We start from the raw sequence: 21,882 nt of genomic DNA, 5'->3' as shown, positions 1-21,882 counted from the left end.
AAAACAGTTTCAAGCATGCAAAATATGTGTGCATGTGCAAAAGTAACATGGACATATCTCCCGTTCATGGAACATGTACAAAATATCTGTCGGCACAAAACTGGCACGACATAAAAAACATAAAATCCTGGTCTTCCTATGGAGTGACAGTCCCATAGGTAAGACACAGTTCCAGGCACGAGTTTCCCTAGGTGTGACAGTCCCATAGGTAAAACACGGCACGAATACTGGCTCTTCCATGGCGTGACAGTCCCATGGATCGAACACAGTCCAGGTCATACACGGGTGGCACTGATCTGGCTCCCGTCCATACAACACCATCCTGCTAACACACGGGTGGCACCAGTCTGGCTCCCGTCCATGTCAGCAAAATACTGGCCTCTTCACATGAGACACTGGCCTGGCCTCAAGTGAACGAGACGCAAAAATGTGGGAATGGACCAAATGGTCGGCCAATTGGTGACACGCAGATTCTGGCTCTGGAAGAGCGCACCCGTTTCCCAGCGCCGCGTTTTCCGTCTCCTCCTCCCTCTCCTTCTGTATCCCAGATTCCAGATCCTCTACACAGGGACCCTCTCGAAGGGTGACGACCGCAGCCAAGTTCGATGCTTGAGTTGCAGATGCGTGCATTGGAGATCCGACAATGTGAAGATGAAGCCATTCGACGTGTGGAATATGAGCGATACCTGGTGGCTTTGGACGCAAGACTGACACCAGCGGCTTCCTCAAATCATTTTCCCGAGAAAATGAATTTCAGGTATAATGGTAAACTCGACCCCGCAACTCTTTATTCATGGTTGCATCAATTTGAAGCTTACGTTGCCGTAGTTAGAAAGAATGATACTAACAGGGTGATCTTATCCAGTTGGTACTTGAAGGTGAGGCCATTCCTTGGTGGACCCAGTGGGCTCATGCCCACACCAGATTAGGTATGGCAGCTTATGTTTCGGACGAGTTTGTTCGCGACCTTAAGCAGCAGTTTCTACTGCCCCGTTACCTTGAGCGACTCGAAGACGAGCTTAGGGGAGCGCGTGAGAACGCGCAAGAACCAGTCCTTTAGTTTGCCAACAGAATTTTGAACTTATGTTTGCAATTAGGCTTATCTGATACAGACAAGAAAGGGCAATTTCTGTATGGCCTGGACACGCAAATCCAGTGGGAGGTGCGTATGTTTAGGCCAGCCACCTTCGAAGATGCACTCTCGCTTGCGCAGAGTGCTGAAATGAAGCACAATGGTGGCACGCCCAAGACTTTCCAGCCGGCTACTCCCAAGGTTACCACCTCGAGAGGAAAAGGCCAAAACCAGACGGGGTCTTCCCTAGGACAGAGCACGGGAACCTCTGGCTGCAAGAACTGGACCAATGCGCCCAAGCTTACTCCAGACTAGAAAGTGGAGGTAGGCAAGACCAGTGGCAAGTTGATTGCTGAGGAGATTGCTCAGTACAAGGAGGGTAGGTGTTTCTTTTGTCATACAAAAGGACACACTTCTCGAGAGTGTCCTCAGAAGAATACTGCTCCAAAGACCGCCGCCTCAGCCTCCACGGCTTCAATGGTGAGCCCAGCTCCCACACAAACCCCAGTGGCTGTCCCTAGTTCTTCGAATCCCAATGCTTCAGTTGGAGCAATCATTAGCCGGGAGCTCGAAGATAAGCAGAAGGGCGCCCATGACCAGGAGTATGAGCGCAACGAATTGCTCAAGACCTTTGGCTACATAGGTGGTGAAACTCGCGGTGGGTGCCCGGGGGACTAGGGCCTTTGACACACTTGTTGATACCATCAAGGCATATTAAAACATTTAAACATCCTAGAGTCCACCAGACCCCTTTCAGACTGGGAAATGTCCAGGCTGGTGACATCCTCCCCAGCTTCTTAAAAGTTGTCCGCAACTTTAAGCTTCAAGCTATATATTCAAGATATAATCATGTCCCATCGATTGGGCGAGACGAGACAGTCTCAAAAATCCAATATAACTGAAGAATCCATGTCCCAAAGAAATGGGCGAGATTAAATAAGTCTCCATAATACCAATATCAAAATCATGTCCCAAGATAAATGGGTGAGACAAAAAACAGTCCCATAAGTCCAGATATCATAATCATGTCCCAAGTAAATGGGCGAGACAAATCAGTCCCATAAGTCCAGATACCATAATCCATGTCCCAAGATAAATGGGCGAGACAAATCAGTCCCATAAGTCCAGATATCATAATCCATGTCCCAAGTAAATGGGCGAGACAAAACAGTCCCATAAGTCCAGATATCATAATCCGTGTCCCAAGTAAATAGACGAGACAAAATAAGTCTCCTGCCAACAAGACATCGGTCCACATGACCCTTGGCATAGACATAAGTCCCGTCATGTCCACTTTACCACTTGCACTTCGTGTTGGTACTCTGACCACACACCTTGGATGAGTATTGGGCTCAAGTAACAAGATAAAACAATCACTCGCAGGCATAGATAACCTGGTGTTCCATAAGCATTTCTGCTACACATAGTTTTTAGGCATTTCGGCCACCAATAGTTTGTAGGCATTTCGGCCACCAACTCACACTACTCTCTCAAGTGTCCATGTTCCCTTCCATCTGCTCTCTATTGTTCCACCCTCGCATGGTAGAAACAATCTTCAAGAGAGCACGTAGGACAAGAGAACACTACATAGGGTATGTTGTGCTTGTCACTACCCTTTGAAGTGCCCATGTTCCCTTCCATCTGCTCTCTATTGTTCCACCCTCGCATGGTAGAAACAATCTTCAAGAGAGCACGTAAGACAAGAGAACACTACACAGAGTATGTGAATCATAAGTTTCATAAGTCCAATGCATCCCAAATAAAGGGAGCCAAAAAGAATAATCCATCCCAGTAAAAGCGAGCCATAAACATAATCCATAAACCTGAGGATGGATCCAAATCCCTAGAAAAGAAGTCCAGGAATCCATAGACGTGTATACCATAACTCTTACCACATACTCCGTGCTAACCACACACCTTGGAGTAGAGGTAGACTTTATCCATAAAAGAATCATATCCATGAGATATCCAAAGATTTCTTCTCTATAAACTCGGATAGATTCGTCCATAGAAACTGCTTGTGAAGCCCAATATCTATATAAATCTCGTCCAAGAAAGAAATCTCCATGGATATAATCCATCCCAATAAAGAGAGCCATGAAAAGAATTCATCCCATTAAAGGGAGCCATAAACAATGTTTCCCTGAAACCATCTCAAGGCAAACAACAACACCTTTCTCCTTGCATAGCAAGGGTTAGTGAACATCAAAAACACTTCATAGTAAATAGCCAAAGCACCAACTTTGCAAACTCAAAGTATACTTAGCTTTTCTTTGCCAGGTTGGTCATGAAGCCAAAAGAAATATCTCGTCACCATATCCTTAAGATATCCTGAGATATATCTCCATATAGCTTGCCTGTAAGCTTGATAATCCACAATATCCATATGGAAAGAGTGCTAAACGTGTGCACATAAAGCCAACTTCACACTTCCACGATAAAATTCTGTGAATTCATAAATCCTTAGATCAACAAGCTGTCTACTGCTCATCTCTTGCTTCATAAGCTATGAAGCGGCTGGCCATGCTTAACAGCAATGATGGTAAGTGTGGTTCCCACTTGAGATCTTTTCTCTTCCTTATTGATAGAAGGAAGCCTCCGCTTCCAAGAAAGCTTATGCTCTGATACCAATGAAACTCGCGGCGGGTGCCTGGGGGACTAGGGCCTTTGACACACTTGTTGATACCATCAATGCATATTAAAACATTTAAACATCCTGGAGTCCACCAGACCCCTTTCAGACTGGGAAATGTCCAGGCTGGTGACAGGTGGCGAGAGAGTCGTTGTCTTGTTTGACAGCGGCAGCACAGAGGACGTGGTCACGGAACAGGCTGCTTGGCGTGCCCGTTTCAACCTGACTTCGGTGGACAAGCAAGTTAAGGGTTTTAGCACAGGCATGACACCGAGCGTCAAGTATGAAGCTCTAGGTGCTAAATTAGTTATTTAGGGCATAGAGTTTGTGCGTGATTTTACGGTTGCCCCTCTTGTAGGAGCAGACATAATATTGGGCATGCAGTGGTTTCACAAGTTCCTTCCTGATGTCAAGTGGGACAAGCACACTTTCCAGACTAGTCGCAATCTGTCAAACACCCCAGTGACCATTAAGTGTGAGCTAGGAATTCCAAACTTCCCGCTGATAAGTCACTTGCAGGCTAAACGAGCAATCAGGAAAGGCGCACATTGTGCGATGATCTACATCTAGACTACCGAGACGGTGGCCAGTGCTTTCGAGAAGGATTTGGCTCTCCATGAAAAGTTCCGGAAGATTTTGCTTCGGGACAATCTTCCTCCCCAGTCCCCCCCCGCCCCCGCCGGTCCAAACCGGAGGATCGATCTCCTCCTAGGCTTGGACCCCCGAGCAAGTTTCCATATCGCCTTTCCAAGGCAATGGAATCGGAGTTGGACCGTCAATCCCAAGAATTGTTGCAATCTGGCTTCATCCGCCCCGGCGTGTAGCCATTTGCAGCATCGATCCTGTTTGTCAAGAAAAAAGATGGGTCTTCTCGTTTGTGTCTCAATTATCGTGCACTCAATAAGCTGACTATCAAGAGTCGATTCTCGATGCCTCGAATAGATTATACTCTTGTGAGGCTGAATGGGGCTAAGGTGTTCTCGAAACTCGATTTGAAGAGTGGGTACCACCAGGTGAGGATTGTTGAGGGGGACATCCCCAAGACAGTCTTCCGTACGAAATGAGCCCACTATGAATTTGTGGTCATGCCTTTTGGCTTGACAAACGCCCCAGCCACATTCAACCGCATGATGATGCGTGTGTTCTGGGAATTGATTGGAAAGTGTGTTCATATTTCTGGACGACATCCTAGTATTTTCAGCTATACAGTTGAGCAGCATGACATTGATGTGGAGAAAGTCATGAAGTTGCTGGAAAGCAACGAGCTTTACCTCAATGAGAAGAAGTCAGAATTTTATTTGTTCGAGGTTCATTACCTTGGATATATAACTAGTGCAGAAGGCATTTGACTTGATCCGGCTAAGGTGGCCGAGATTATCAATTGGGAAGTACCTCAGACTATTGCTTATGACATCAGATCCTTTGTGGGTATATGCTAGGCATACTCCACCCACATAGACAAGTTTTCAGACCTCTCGGCGGATCTCATCGATCTGCTAAAGGGTGTCAAGACAAGAAGGCAACAGATTCGAATGACTCCACGAGCGTTGGAGGCATTCAAGAACCTCAAGGTAGCTTTCTCTGAGGCGCCTTGTCTAGCACTTGCCTCGTGGGATGAGCCATTCCAGGTGATCACCGATGCAAGTAACATCGCAATTGGAGGTGTATTACAACGGAATGGTCATCCAGTACCTTACATGTCTCGTAAGTTACTGCCCACAAAAAAGAATTACTCAGTCTACAATCAGGACCTCCTCGCAGTTATACAGGCCTTGAAACATTGGAAACATTTTCTTTATAGCCGTGACTTTGAGGTTCGCACTGACCATCAGGCATTACACTGGATTCAGACAATGCCAAGTGCATAGTGGAGTGATCGACAACACCGCTAGAGCCAGATATTCCAGCAATTTGGTGGTATGATTGAGTACCTTTCAAGAAAGGCCAATCTAGTGGTTGATGCTTTGAGTAGGAAGGGACAAGTAACTTTGATTCAGACCACTAGCCTCGACCTTGTTGGTACGTGACTAGACGACATGAAGCACACGTATGCGGATTTTGAGGAATTCGGTACACAGTGGAAACAGGCATTGGATGCCATAGGATCATGCCACTTTTTGATACGTGATGGTTAGCTTTTCTACAAAGGCCGATTGTGTGTCATGAAGTCGTTCAGGGCAGCTCTTCTCCATGACGCCCATGGTGCCATTACTGGTGGTCACAGGGGCATGAATTCGACTTTGGAGAAGTTAGAACGGTAATACTATTGGCCAAAGATGAGGCGAGATGTGTTTTCATATGTATAACATTGTGATATTTGTCAAAAGGTGAAAGCTCCTCATGGAAAGAAGATAGGGTTGTTACAGCCCTTGCCAATTCCTGAGGGTCCTTTCCAAGATATTTTAATGGACTTTGTCACAAATCTGCCTCCCAGTCCGAGTAAGCGTAATACGCAGTGCTTAACTATTGTTGATAGATTTAGTAAATTTGTTATGCTTATTCCTTGCAGGGCCAATGTGACCGCCGAGGATGTTGCCCAGTTGTTCATTCGGCATTGGTACCTGATTGGTGGGATTCCTAGGACCATAGTGTTAGACCGAGATGCCAAGTTTACCAGTCATTTTTGGAGGGCATTGTTTGATAACTTTGATACTAAGTTGAATTTTTCCAGTGCATTCCACCCACAGACGAACGGCCAGACAGAGATAAACAACCAGTTGGTCTTTGATGTGGTGAAGTGTTTTGTCCACGATCAGCAAGGTAAGTGGGAATCTTATTTGCCTTTAGTTCAAGCTGTTTTGAATGACTCTTTTTTCTTAGCTATTGGCAGGACTCCATATGAGGCAAGATTTGGAAGACCATTCGAGTCGCTATTGACCAGAACCTCGTCTTCAGTACCTGAAGCAAACAGATTGATGAAGTCTTACCAGGAGATTTTGGAGTCGGTAAAAGACAGGTTGGTTAAAGCGCAGGAGGCCTACACTCGACACGCCAACAAAGATCGAAGGGATATGAAGTTTTCGGAAGGTGATTGGGTGTATCTTCGGATTGTGAAGCAAAGGTTGAACAGGTGGCCAAGCGATGCCCAAAGTTGTCATTCAGGAGCTTCGGACCTTTTTCCATCCAGAGAAAGATTAATGAGGTTTCAATGAAGTTGAAGCTACCTCCGAGTTGGACTATGCACGATGTGTTCCATGTCAGTTGGTTAAAACCATATGCAGGTCCGATCCCTTCATAAGTTAAAGACGAGGTGGAACCAGATATCATTGATGAAGCCGAAGTTATGGTTTCAAAATAGATCCTTTTGCACCACTTCAAGCATGGCTCAGGCCGAAGACAAAGACAGTTTCTCACAAAGTTTCAGGACCGAGGGACCTATGAAGCGGTACGGCTTGACAAAGAGTTCTTCGACGACTATCTGGCGTTACTGACGGATTATTTGGAGGCTATGCAGCTTCTGTCAAGTTAAGCAGAAGGGGATGTCACGTGCATCCCGCACTTGGATGCCACGTAGACATATCTGTACAGAAGGTGCAGGACCTGGGGTGGAAAACTGGTCCCATGTGAGCCCAGCCCGGGACGAGTCAGCCAGGATTCCACTCTAGTCGTACAAGGTTAGGTGTGCATTGTCCTGCACATGCGTCCAAGGTCAGGTGTGCATTGTCCTACACATGAAGCAGTGCCAGTCCGTGCTGTGAGTCTCCCTCTGGAATGATGTCAGTGGTTCTGTGTATCTGGTATAACATTGGATGCCAAACCTCTGTGTAGACATGTAGGATTTGCATGTAGGGATGGGGCTAGCCCATAGGGCTACCCCAAGAACAGTTATGTGGGCATGGGGGAGTTGTAGACCCACCCCCAAAGGGCCAGGAGGGCCTTGGCTGTGCCCCCCAGCCATGGGATGGGTTGGAAGGGCTGTCAGCCAACCCTAGGGCCTCTGGACAGGCAGCCGACAAAGCATCAGGCCCTTAAAAGCCTGTTGGCCAGGTGTGGGGCAGCCCACACAGGCTGCCCAATAGCCCATTACCAAGGCGCATACTGGCTAGACAGTCTAGTGTGAATGCGCAAGGTTTTCCAGCATTTAATGGTAGTCGTGAGACTTTTATTAGTCAGCCGATTGGGGTAAAACCAGCCGACCAGCATCCAGTAGGGGTATAAATACCCAGAGCATAAATCAATTCATCTCTCTCATATTTCATCAAGGTGCTGAAGCTAACTCAAGGGCTAGGACAGCCAAGGAGAAGCTAACACAAGGGTGAAGGATTGAAGGTCAAGGACAGAGGATTCTCCTCAGCCAAGAAGGTTCAGGTCAAGTCTTTTTTTTAAGTTTTGCATCATTCTAATAAAAGCAAATACACCATTCGTGGTGGGGGCCCTACAGAGGGTATTCGGGACCCAATACTGTGTCCTCTTCTCCCTCTCTCTCTCTCTCTCTCTCTCTCTCTCTCTCTATTTTTTTGCTCTTCTACATTCAGTTTTGTGCGTTAATTTCATCGCGACAAGTGTGCTGATTTCTGAGCATTGAAGTTACCGACCTCCACCAAAGCTTCCGCATGTTACAATCTGCATCTATTTGAGTGCCATAATCTAATACATCCAACCCTATGGCAGTAGCCAACTGCACTGAAATAAAATTGTCCATGGATGCATCATCAAAAAGAAATAGTGCAGGTTGATCTTTTAATTGCTCCCATGCTTTACATATGAGTCTCTCAGCTGAAGTATGTCCTGTGTTTCCCTGTACATACGGCACAACATTTACAGGAGGCTTTTCTGTACCACTGCTTGCATTTTTTGGGCTTCGTGGGCACCTAAAATATATGTGATCTTTACTACCACATCCAAAACATTTTCCATCTCGTGCATACTCAATCCTTTGTTGTCTTGACAGTCCATGATCATTACGTTTGTCCCACGGCTTCTTGAATGAACATTCCTTTGTATCCTGAGCATCTTTGTAATCACCTTTTATGGGTTGTCCGCCCTTTTTTTGGTCATAACGAGCCCTCTTCTTGCCCTTGAAAGAATCCGAAATTGGCTTAGATTTGTCTTGTTTTATGTGTAACTTTTCAGCTACGGTAGCCAAATCCGTTAACTATTGAAGAGTTTGATTTGGATACACTTCAAGACTCTCTTGAATGATCAGATGCAACCCAGACTCAAACTTTCTTTTCTTTTCGTCATCAAAGAGTATCATGAAAGGAGTAACTTTCAGCAGTACCTTCCTAGATTTGGCGATGTAAGTTTGCACTGACTCCCCTTCTTCCTGTTTCAACCAATCCCATTCTTTACGCACATTTTTAGCAAAGTTTGGCGGTAAGAATTGAGCATAAAACTGAGTTTTAAATTCAGTCCATGTGCGTGCAGCACTATGATCCAAAAGCTTGGCCATCCACCAATCACTAGCTGTTTGTTTTAGATGCATACCCACATGCCTTAGTTTGGACTTCTCCAAGAAGTCTTCGCTGCAAAAAGCAATCTCAAATTGCTGAATAAAAGCAAGGGCTTTGGTAATTTCCATCTTTCCAAAGAAATTTTCAAATTTGATGTCCTTATCCCCTGACTTAAACTCTTTAGCTTTCTTCTTTGAGTGAGATCTGTTACGCTCACCAGTTTTAGCATTAGGGGATTCATGTCGAGCCCTCTTTCCACTATCCCAAGTGGTACTCGTAGATCGAGTGGAATCGGCATGACCAGAACACTCTCTGCGTGGAACAGTATGAGATGGCCTCTTGTGAATCACCAGGATCTACATGTGCTTCTAGATGAGAAGCCCTTCTTCCACTAAAGTCCTCAGATACATCCTTTTGTCCTCTCAGATAAGACATGGCCAATTCACGAGGATCTTTATGTCCCATCTTTGCTGCCATGGCCTCAAAGGCTGTATCATCTGGAGAAATTTTCCTTTTTGTACTCAAAACTTTTTGCACATCAGGATCTTTTCTCGAAGATCACCACTCTGATGTCTCATCACGATAATGTTCAACTTGGCTCCTCAAGGCCTCCAACTTAGACCTTACATCAACAGGATTTGTATGTGCAGTACTAGCATTCTCTCCTGCATATGCCCTCTCTCGCTCAAGAGGAGTATGAGCAGTTCCATTAGATCCCTTTGCATTATCCCTCTCCTGCTCAAGAGGCCGAGCGTGAGTGCTCATGTTATCTTTTCTGTATGCTTAGCCAAAATTTTGTATGCCCAAAAAGTGTCCTTTCTCAAGCAGAGAAAAAGGCCTTTGCTCGGATACCAATGTCACAGGCGGGCACGTGAATACAGAAATTAATGGCCATAACACAACACATATTCAGCATCCATCACATCAAGTGCATCAATACATCATACATCTATCATCACAGGCATCATAAACATATACATCATACATCTGTCATCACAGGCATCATAAACATATACATCCTTAAACCACATAAGATAATCTTGCACATGACACATCACTAGGGGCTGGAGTTGGGGCCACCCCTGTTAGCAGTCATCTCTTGTATGTACATTACACCAGGGCCTGTGTTGTGGGTGTGCCAGTCCATTTTTGGTGTTCCCCCATTTTCCCTCACTTTCCATGTATTTTCCCATTTTTTCTAGGTGTGGGAGGGATGTTGGTTGTCATCTTCTGTTGGCCGATTGGTGGAGTTGCTACCCGACCTAATTTAGCATTGGCCGACTGAGATTTTGCTGGCCGACTGTGTTTTGTGCTGGTCGTGAGCATGTCTGGCTGCAGTCGGCATGTTTTGGGCTGGCCGACCAGCAGCTTGGGTCCATATAAAATGGCCCTGCCCCCCACACTTTTTTTTGTACCATTATCGAGATTTTCTAGTGTATATATAGAGTTTATACAGCTTCTCTCTCTCTCTCTCTCATTTGCGTTTTGCTCTCTATAGTAGTTGTCTTTATTTTCGCTGTGCATTCTGACATGGTATCAGAGCCCCATGTGGCTTGAAGCTTGGAGACAGTAGGACCTCGAGGGTTTACTGATTTGAGATACTGATTGGAGATTGCTTGGGCTGGGACTTGAAGATCGGGTAGAAGGCGGCCATCAACGTTGGATAGCCACCTTGCATATTATTTGTAGCCTCTTCTTCTTTTTTCCCACCCACCCTCCCTTCACAAGACCTTGTGAACCCTTGAGATGGTAGACTTGCTTGAGATGGCTGAGAAGCATGTGAAGATCCCTACACTCCCCATATTCCCGGTGGATCGACAGCTCGGCGGGAACAACTACGGCATATGGAAGGTAATGATGGAGTTTGTTTTGGAGTCTTATGACTAGGATGAATTCATTGTAGTTGGTGTTCCACGGCCGGAGTTGGAAGACGAGGAGTTACCCTTTGTACGGAAAGAACGGGAGGCACAGGCACAGTTATGGGATCGTGTCAATGCTAGTGTGCGTTCTTTCATCTTTCTAAATTGCACACCACAGGTGATTAACCATATAAAACATATGACACTGGCCAGAGGGATTTGGCAACATTTGGCTTCTCTGTATAACAGGGTATCACCCATGAAGTGGATCTCCTTGGAAGTGCAGATGCGGGTGATGGATCCCGCAAAGTCTTCGACGATGCGGGAACAGATCAACAAGTTGCAGGCTCTTTAATCAGGAAAAGAGAGATCTTTAGAGGACATGGTCATCACGTTGTTGTCTCATTTGCCCTCTCAGTACTCAGCATTTTACTCCTCTTTGATCACGAGTGGTGGTGGCAGGCTCAGCTCCATCACGTGGGGGGAGCTTGTGCCTATGGTCTTGGACCAGGAAGAGCGTTTTACGAACCCTCCACAGGGTGGAGGTTTCTGAGGCCTTGACTGGCCAGCGGTCGAAAGGCCGTAAAAACAACAATAAGGGCAAAGGGAAGTCTTCATCGGAGAAGTCTTCTGAGAAGAAGCCCGATTCAGATCGTGACAAACTGAAGGCCGAGCGGACTTGTAACGATTGTGGCGAGAAAGGCCACTATTGGAGAAAGTGTCCTAAGCGGAATACTGGGAAGAGTGCTGATTCTTCAGCTTCAGCTGCAAAGACTCCAGCCTTTGTGCACTTGGAGATTTTGGACACAGATGCTTCATCTTCTTCAAGCGAGGAGGCAGTTGGCTTCACCGCCAAGGATACTTGGAAGTGGATTCTTAATAGTGGTGCTTCCAGGCACATGACTCCTTCCCGTGAGTTCTTACAAGATCTTAAACGGCAATCAAGTTGCATTTTCATTGGCGACAATTCCACTATACCGATTCGTAGTGAGGCCAGGATGGAGATCATTCCTGATGGCAAAGGGGGAAAGCATTCCTTTCGTGTTCTTTACATCCCCGCACTTGGTTTTCATCTATTGTCAGTGCATGAGGTTTGCAAGACTGGCTTCCGGGTGGAGTTTGAGGAGCATTATGTTGCTCTACGGGACAGAGAAACATGCTAGGTTGTATGGGAAGATGGAGTGGAGAACGATATCTACAAATTCTCAACACTCTCCTCTCTGATAGGCACTCAGATCGGTGACTTGTGGCGCTTCCGTTTTGGCCACTTGAATGTGGATGCGCTGCAGTGGGCTTTTTGGGACCACATGGTGGATGACTTGCTAGATGTTGGCAGCAGGTAGGGACGCTGTAGTTCTTGCATTCATGGTAAGCAGCACACGGAATCTTTTCCGAAGCAGGCTTCTAGGTGGGCTTTGAAACCTTTGGAGTTGGTACACAGTGATGTGTGTGGATCTATGTAGACCCCATCCTTGGGAGGTTCTTTGTATTTTATGCTGCTGCTTGATGATTGTAGCAGATTCACATAGGTTTGTTTCCTTTCCCAGAAGGACCAAGCTTTTGCTCAGTTCAAGGAGTGGCATGTGATGGTGGAGAAAGAATCTGGATTGCAGATAGACTCTTTGGGTTGACAAAGGAGGAGAGTTTTCTTCCAATGCGTTTGTGCGGTTTTGTGCGGAACACGGCATCAAGCGGGAGCTAGCCAATACAGTTTTGCCTTCAGAGAATGGAATGGTTGAGCGTAAGAATCAGACTGTGGTGGAGATGGCGAGGACGATGTTGGAGCATCGTGATCTTCCTCGTCCACTTTGGGGAGAGGCTGTGGCTACGGTTGTCCATATCCTCAACTGATCTCTGGTGACTTCAATACCAAAGATGGCTCCCTTTGAGGCTTATTTTGGTAGGAAACCACATGTCTCCCATGTCCGTGTGTTCCCTTTCCAAAGGATACAGGTTGTATGACCCAGAGCGGAACGAGGTTGTTGTGAGCAGCAGAGATGTTGTTTTTGATGAGCATGCTCCAGCTTCCATTGTTGATGAGCCGCCACTTCTTGGAGACCCAGATGAGTTTGATGATGATTCCCAGTCTATTGTTCTAGTTGGACAGCCTTAATCAGTTTTTGCCTCCGAGTGGATCAGAGAGGACGGACCTCGAAGTTCGCATAGAGTTCGTGACAAAAGTCATTTAGCGGAGCTCTTACAGGTAAACTATGCTTCTCTTACATACTTGTCAGTTGCAAATATCTCATCCTTTGTGCGAAGGATGGGTGGCAAAACCACCTTACCATAAACAATCTCAAACGGGGCCTTTCCCGTAGATGCATGCACCGTGTTGTTGTATGCAAATTCCACAAGTGGTAAGTACTTCTCCCAAGAAGACTTCTGATCCGTCACATAACATTTCAAGAGATCCAACACGGCTGAATTTGCAACCTCACTTTACCCATCCGTTTGAGGGTGATAAGTTGATGAGAAGTCCAATTTGGTGCCCATATTATCAAATAAGGCCCGCCAAAAGAGACTTGTAGTCCTGGGATCTCTATCCCCCACAATGGACTTCGGCATTCCATGACGCTTACTTGTGCAAGATATATTTTAACCATATGCTCAGCTTTGATGGTCTTTTTGACCGGCAAGAAGTGAGCTTGCTTGCTAAACCTGTCCACAATTGTCCAAATTGCATCATTACCGTGTTGGGTGCGTGGCAAGTCCATAATGAAATCCATTGTAATACTTTCCCATGGCTGGATGGGAATAGGCAATGGTTGAAGCAAACCTAGTGCCTTTTGCCTATCAAATTTCACCTTTTGACAGGTGATACATGCACCTTTTGATAGCTGCTACATATGGCTTCTGTGACAGTGCATCGGCCACTACATTCTTCTTTCCTGGGGTGTGCAAGATCTGAAAATGAAACATAGAGAGGAAATTGGCCATCCTCATATGCTTCCCTGACAACTTAGTTTGGGTAAGAAAATACCTCAAACTCTGGTGATCTGTCTTCATAGTGAAATCAGCCCCAAGAAGGTAATGTTTCCATATAGTAAGTGCATGAATTACAGCCAAGAGCTCTTTCTCATAAATGCCAAGAGATAGCTCTGCATCATGCAATCTACGGCTCTCATAAGCCATGGCATGTCCCTCTTGATTAACGATAGCTCCTATGCAATTTCCAGATGCATCACATTCCACACTAAAAGGCTTTTGCAAATCCGGAATGATCAATACTGGACCATGAGTAGTTGCATCTTTCAATTTGAGGAATGCATCCCTCTCTACATTAGTCCAATTGAACAAGGCCTTCTTCTTTGTCAAATCATGCAAAGGAGAAGCAATCCATGCAGAATACCGAATGAACCTGCGGTTGTAAGAGCATAATCCAAGAAAACTACGGATCTCATGCACTGAACTCAATTCGGGCCAATTCCGAATTGCATCAATCTTTGCAGGATTCATCCACACTCCATCTTTGGACACAATATACCCAAGATAATGTATCTTTGTCAAAAAGAACTCACTCTTCTTTGCATTTATGAAGAGTTTATGCTTACGAAGTTCTTCAAAAACAACGGCCAAATGAGCTCTATGCTCTTCTTCGATCTCCGAGAAGACTAGGATGTCATCAAAGAAGACACCTGTAAATTTTCTGTACCCACGGAATATGCGATCCATCATTCTATTGAATGTAGCCGGGGCATTGGTAAGACCAAAAGGCATAACAAGATACTCATAAAGTCCAAATGCTGTCCTAAAAGCAGTTTTGTGTACATCCTCAGGCACTACACACACTTGATGATACCCACTCTTGAGATCAATTTTGCTAAAGCATGCCGATCCATCCAACTTGTCAAGGATGTCGTCTATGCATGGAATCGGAAACCAATCTTGATGGTAAGCTTATTCAAAGCTCTATAATCCACACACATATGAAAGGATCCATCCTTCTTTTGAACCAAGAGGGCGGCTGAACAATATGGGAAAGAGCTTGGCTGAATCAAACCCTTCTCAAGAAGCTCATTCACGTGCTTTATGATCTCCTCTTTTTGAGATGCACTTACACGATAGGCTGGCCTATTAGGTGGTTAGCTACCCGGCACGAGATCAATGCGATGATCTTCCAGTCGTATGGGTGGCAACTCATTTGGTAACTCATCAGCAAAACAAACATTGTGCTCTTGCAAAAATTTTAGCCTATCATTACTAAGAGTGTTTACATGTACATTATTTTCCTCAACATGATCTCGTACAAAATCAAGTACGTAAAAACACTCTTTTTCATTACTTTCTTAATTTGTACATGAGATACAAGGGGAATGGTATCACCCTCTTCACCAGCATTAATTACATGCTCTCGGCCTTTATGCATGAAGGTGATCCTGTTGGCCTTGTAAGCCTTGCACGGATCAACACGTGTATGCCAAGGCTTTCTGGACAATACATCACAGCCATTCAAAGGCGCCACAAGAAAATCCTCATGATACAAGAAAATCCTCATGATCCACATAGCCTTGAATGTGTATGCGCAACTTGCCAAAAATAGGCACGACCTGCACTTCTCTACCAACAAAGGCAGCCCCTGCTTCAATTTGAGGACACATGTCCTCCACTTCAATATCCAAAGCAACTGCCATCTGTGTAGATATGAAATTCTCATATGGACATCCGGAACCATATGCACATTAGGCTTTGATGCATTTGCATTATCACGCTTCTTCTTGTTTGGGCATGCCTTTGCAATATGCTCGGTGCTACCACAAGTAAAGCATTTTCCCTCGCTCATATATTGCTTTTTTTGCTCCAGAGTGAGACCATAGTCTCTCAATTTGACCATAGTCTCTCAATTTGAAGGGACGCTTCTTGGTAGTGTTATTTTCAGCCTTTGGACCATTTTTATCTTGGTTTTGGTCCTTTTTAGGTGGCTGTCCATTATTTTGCAGGTTTTGGACAGCCCTCTTTTTGCCTTGAAATGAGGGTTTAGCCTTATTGGATCGACTCAATTTGAGTTCTGATTGCTCGGTGGTGGTGGCAGTGGTGGCTGCGATTAATTGGTGTAAGGTATGACCAAGATACATTTGTAGTCCCGCTTTGTACACGGGTTGCAATCCCGATTGAAACCTTCTCTTCCTTTTCACCTCGGTGACATGTATAAATGGAGACACCTCCAAAAGCACTTTCCAAAACTTATATATATATGCATTTACCGATTTCCCCTCATTTTACTTCACCCAATCCCACTTCATTGTTATCTCATTCAATGTATTCGGAGGCAAGAATTGAGCATAGAACCTCTCCTTGAACTCTTCCCATGATCTAACAGGATTCGGTGAGAGCTTCTTTGTGAGCCACCAATGGGCAGCGGTGCCTTTCATGAACATACTTACATGTTGGATCATGGATTTCTGAGTGAAATCCTCATCACACTGAAAGCAATATCAAACTGGGCAGGCAGCCCTGTGGTTGTTGGGCAGCAGTTGTGGGGTTGGGCAGCTCAGACCAAGTTGGTCCAGCAGGACAGGGGCCAACCAGCCCTTGGGGCACATATTTAAGCAGTGTTGGGGTTATTATTTCCCATCTCATCTTTCTAGAGCTTACCAACATGAAGTGCTAGGGCACAAGCTTCGGGAGAAGCTGGACAGAGAGAATGGGCTGAGCTCTGGCATCTAGCTCCAGCGTTAAGCTGAAGCCAGGAGATCTACGTTTTGAGCTTTATATTGTATCCAAACATTTACTTGTAAATATTTTTGTACATAATCTACAGTAGGATTCAGGTATAGTTTGTGTTGTGTTTGTGTGTTTTGGTGCTCTCTTCTTTTTCTGATAACTCTTGCACAAATGCACAAGTAGTCCATTGGCACTGAGGTGTTTACGTACACTGCAGTTTGACAACAAACTCTTCATCTTTCAAGTCCTCTGCCAACTGATGCGGTGCTGATTGCTCCCTTGAACTTGAGGGGGGAGCTGGTGCACTAGCTTGTGGTGATGTGGTTGCTTGGGTAATACTGCCCTTGGTCTACTACCATTCATCAGGGGAGGGAAGCTTTGCTGACACGTGATGTGGCCTCTTGTGAAAGACCACATCTCCACTCACTATGGTCTTCCTCACTTGAAAGTTGAGGGTCATAGATACAATGTAACTTTCGAACTCCATGCCATATCCCAAGAAGATGCATTTGTGGCTCTTTGGGGCAGATTTGGTTCTATAGAAGCCTAGCACCTGCACAAAGCAATCTCGTCAAGAAAATCATGAAAATCCTCAAAATCCACACGTGCACTTTTCGGCCTGTTTCCCTGCCTGCCACCTCCGTACTTGCCTGCAGCCCTCGACCTGCCTGGACAATTGCGCACTACACCCACGTGCTGCCGAAGAAGTACATGGTTGGTGATGAACTTTTCATGAATTTGTTATATCAAGATGTTTTCATGGTCTGTAATTCAAGTATAGTGTATTTGCACCAGTGTGGAGTCATATTCGCATTGCATTGGTTGCACTCATATCAAGAATTCGTGTTGAAGATCTAGACCCCAGATAGTTGCATAGAAACACATTTTGTATGATATGATAAGATGTATCTAGCATTTGAAATTCTTTTCTAGCGATCTTTTCTAAAGTAAATAATTAGGGCCACGTGCACTTTTCAGCCTGTTTCCCTGCCTGCCACCTTTGTACTTGCCCACAGCCCTCAATCTGCCTACACTCACAGGCTGCCTAAGAAGTACATGGTTGAATCATGATAGTTTCATGAATTTGTTGTTTCAAGATGTTTTTATGGTCCCTCATTTCAAGTATAGTGTATTTGCACCATTTTCGGACCGATGTTGATGGGAGATGTTTTTATGGTCTGCACCACGTTTGGATCTAGGTTGATGTTGGCATGTCAAAAAACAGCATGATTTTGCATGCTATTGGCCAAAATAGTCATGAAGAAGCATTTCCGACAGGTATGAAACGTTGCATTTTGTAATGGCCGTTTTAGATCCCCTCCCATTAAAAAAAGCGGCCCCTGTTTGTTTTTGAAGCCTTGTGAGCCTTTGCCAATGATTCCTTGAACTTACCAAAAGCGTGAGAGTTCTCCATAAGGAAGTAATCCAAGTCTAACAAAGAGGACGTCTAACACCTGTTTGAAAACTCATTCTATCACATTCTTGTGTAGGCCATCTAAGCTCATCTTAGGAGCGCATACTGAAGGAAGATGCCATGTGTTGTCATTTGTTCAGGGGAAAGAAAGTTATGCTCTTCTCATCACTTTTGCAAGCTAGCTGTGCATCAATCTTGTTTTGAATCTTTTTGAGCTGCGTTATGCCAGATGAGGTGTTCTTTTGCATGGTTGTGTGCAGATATCCTTATAGTTGAGCAATAGCTTTTGTTTTGATTTATTGATTCAATAGTGAAAACTGATAATCAAAGTATTTTCGAAGGATTGAAGATAGCATCTCTTAAATGGTTCTGAATTGAACAGATCTTAGTGTTGTCTCCAGATTCCTATTGTGCCGTATGGAGGAGCCACGTCTCTTGAAGGTCAAATTTTGACCCCGTATGGAGGTGTGAGCATTGATATGCATTTAATGAAGGCAAGGGCAATTTACTATTATTATTATTTTGGTTATTTCTAAAAACATTAGATTCTTTATTTGTTCCTTACAGAACAATGAACCTTGTTTTGTTGCAGAAAATCAAAATTCTTCATGTAGATGACATGGATGTGGTGGTGGAACCTGGGATTGGATGGATGGAACTCAATGAGCATCTGAAGCCGTACGGGTTATTTTTTCCTCTGGACCCTGGTAAGACGTTTGAGAACCTGAAATAGTGCAAGTATCTAACAAGGGAAAACATGTAAGAGTTTCATTTGGCTCCTCCTTGAAGTAAATTCTACTTGGCCCTGTCCATGCTGCATATGGTCTGGTTTCAGCCACAACAAACAAGATTTTGTTTTTCTCATAGGCAAGGAGTCTTCCCTTGACAAGACCTTTAGCTAGCTATACACCTGGGTATATGTGAGAATATTAGTCTTTTTCACTCGACAATGTCCTTTACTGATGATGGGATTTGAACTCGTGCTTTAGGGCAACAAAATCAAAATCGCAGGTTATGTTGGTAAGACGTTTGAGAACCTGAAATATTGCAAGTATCTAACAAGGGAAAACATGTAAGAGTTTCATTTGGCTCCTCCTTGAAGTAAATTCTACTTATGCACTTGGCCCTGTCCATGCTGCATATGGTTTGGTTTCAGCCACAACAAACAAGATTTTGTTTTTCTCATAGGCAAGGAGTCTTCCCTTTACAAGACCTTTAGCTAGCTATACACCTGGGTATATGTGAGAATATTAGTCTTTTTCACTCGACAATGTGCTTTACTGATGGTGGGATTTGAACTCGTGCTTTTGGGCTACAAAATCAAAATCGCAGGTTATGTTGGTTAGCTCTCCAAGTATATTGCCATTTCTAATTCCCTGGGTCATGCATGGGGTATGAGTGAGGAATTCTAGCCATGATACCTGCTGTCAGAGCAACGTGTACATAACTGTGGGGAAGGTGGAAAAGATAAGATGCAGCATGCCTTTGTCTTTTTCATCTGTTTGCAACCCTACAAGAGATGCAATAACAAGCCAACAAATTCTCAACACCTAAGGATATTCAAAAGGAGATCCGTTGATGTCATATCTCAGAACAGAGGGATGCCATGTGGAGCGATGTAAGTTCCATAAGCAAATATGGCGGTTTAGGCACAGAGAAATGAAAATGGAAGTATTGTCAAAAAATCTTTGGTGGATCCACCGTCAGGATAAAGGTCCATTTCTTTGGATTGAAAGGAAAAGGCAACGGCTCTTGTGATAAAGTGCCTAAAGAGCTTAAAGACTCTCGCCTGCAATGGAGGAGAGACCAGGAAGCATTGCAGGGATTTGGGGGTAGTGATGATTTGCAAGAGGACAGGGAGGATGTGTCCAAAAGAGGTAGGCTGGAAGATGATGATCATGCAGATATGCAGAGCCAAGTAGCTGTTGGGTCTAGCTCCGCCCCTCGAGCCCACAGGTCTTGCTTGCCCACCAAACCTTCTTTGAAAAGGGCAAGCATTAAAGCAGGGATTTAAAAACAGGCTATGTAGGATGTCACCGGTGAATTGACAAAGCTGTTTGTTCAATGTGCTTTGTCATTCAAGTGTACCCATCATTAGAGGAAGGCTATGAAAGCTATTAGCTGCATTGGTTATGAGTGGGAGAGCCCATCTTATGAGTCCTTGTGCAAAACGCAAAAGGGAAAAAGAGCAAATGGAGCTTGAGATGGAGCCTTTGAAGGCATTCGAGCAAAAATATGGTTCCACAGTCTTATGTGATGGCTGACAGACAGTAGGAAACAAATGTGTATGACACTTTAGTGTCCTCTTGTAAGGGCACAACATTTGTGCCTGCCATTGATGCTTTGCAGGGACAGTGGCGATAGGGGCCTTTATATGGCAGCGTTTGCGTCATACAGTGCCAGTGATTGGCCCTCAAAATAGTGTAGGTGATCTCTGACAATGGGTCAAATTGTGTCTATGGGCAGGATGCTAGAGGATGAGTTCCCACAGATTGTGTGGGCTCCATGTGCAGCTCATAGCCTGGACCTCTTGATAGAGGATGTCGCAAAGATTGAGTGGATCTTCGAGATCTTTCATGCTTCTCGGAGCATGGCCAAGTTTGTTCTTAGTTTGTTACAAAGAGGCTAAAGGTTCTCGCCGTGTATCATGCCCATATTGACTTGGAGTTGCTAAAGTCCAATGAGGGTCACATACGTGTTTATTGTGGTTGAGAGGCTTGTGAGAGTCCGTTAGGGGCTATTCAGCGTAGTTGTCTCACGAGAGTGGATGCAATGGGAGGATCGGGAGCAACCCAAGGCAGTTGCTTTTATGCACACTGTTATGCAAGACAGTCGGTGGGATGAGGCCAAGGCACTTGTCAAGGTGATTCAACCCATTTACAATGTGCTCCGCATCACAAACATGGAGGCAACACCGTTGGTCTCTTAAACGAGTTCATGGACCGCACTGAAGAGGCACTTAATCGATGCACCGTCCTACCTGTTGAGAGGTATGCATGCAGGCTTGCAGCATGCCAACCAAAAGCAAATGTTTTTCTTTTGTTTGTAACTTGCAATTGACATTAATCATTAAAATTTGAATAGGGTCCCAGACATTTGGGAGGTCTGAAAGCATAGATGGGGATTGGTTTCACAGACCAATCCATGCAGTTGCCCATATACTGCATCCAGTATGGCGGACTGAGGAGAAGTTCAATAGTGAGGAGTTGGAAGAGGGATGGCAGGAGTACATCCAGAGGTGGACATGAGGTGATCTTGAACTCCTGAGGAAGCTAGAGGACAAGCTCCTAGTGTTTCGCAATGGGAGCCATGCCTTCGGGAGAGCCACCACACTTATGAGAGAGATTGAGCTGTAGCCAATCTTTGCTGGTATCCACAGCTCAAGCTTTGAAGTGTGGAAGATTTCCATGATGTGAGTGTAAGAGAGATGAGGGTTCAAGGAGAGAGAGGAAGCTCAATCCATGACAATGGTCGAGAGAGAGAAATGAAATGAAATGAAATGTTATATTAACGTCTTCAAAAGGCCAAAGTGACCTATGAGACCAAAGTTACAACCATGTGACATCTGATACAGTATCTGGAAAAGAAAAGAAAGGACTGAAGGTAAGTATCTAGCCCTACAATACATCAGTAGGAAGCATCCGGAAGCAGCAACTAGGGAGAGTGGGAAGCTAATGCTACTAGTCAAAATGGGGTACATGAGTACATGGATACATGAATACATGAATATGGGGGAGTACAAAAGTGACAGTGAGTACAACAGTATATGGCTGGAGTGGTAATCATCCTAGGAGCTCTAGCATGGGTCTCTGCCGGATGGCCTGGATATCTGCCATAGTGAGATGCCTGGT

General features: G+C 44.9%; 1 protein-coding gene across 6 annotated transcripts in view; it reads left to right on the top strand.

Annotated features, from left to right (window-relative positions):
• LOC147629030 (D-lactate dehydrogenase [cytochrome], mitochondrial-like) overlaps nt 1-21,882 on the top strand; it is a 96,130-nt gene that overhangs the window by 29,381 nt on the left and 44,867 nt on the right. For 4 of the 6 annotated variants that reach the window (XM_086812243.1, XM_086812241.1, XM_086812245.1 and 1 more), the window contains exons 5-6: nt 18,421-18,525; nt 18,624-18,738. In XM_086812243.1, the coding sequence (XP_086668369.1) occupies nt 18,421-18,525; nt 18,624-18,738 (220 nt within the window). The remainder of the gene's footprint in view (nt 1-18,420; nt 18,526-18,623; nt 18,739-21,882) is intronic. The other 2 variants (XM_086812244.1, XM_086812242.1) reach the window with 1 other exon arrangement.

This window comes from Cibotium barometz, chromosome 18 (genome assembly GCF_041138505.1).
Source record: "Cibotium barometz isolate CiBa-2024 chromosome 18, ASM4113850v1, whole genome shotgun sequence".
Taxonomy (NCBI): Eukaryota; Viridiplantae; Streptophyta; class Polypodiopsida; order Cyatheales; family Cibotiaceae; genus Cibotium; species Cibotium barometz.
The sequence above is the reverse complement of the archived record's forward strand: the minus strand, read 5'-3'. Positions and strand labels throughout refer to the sequence as shown.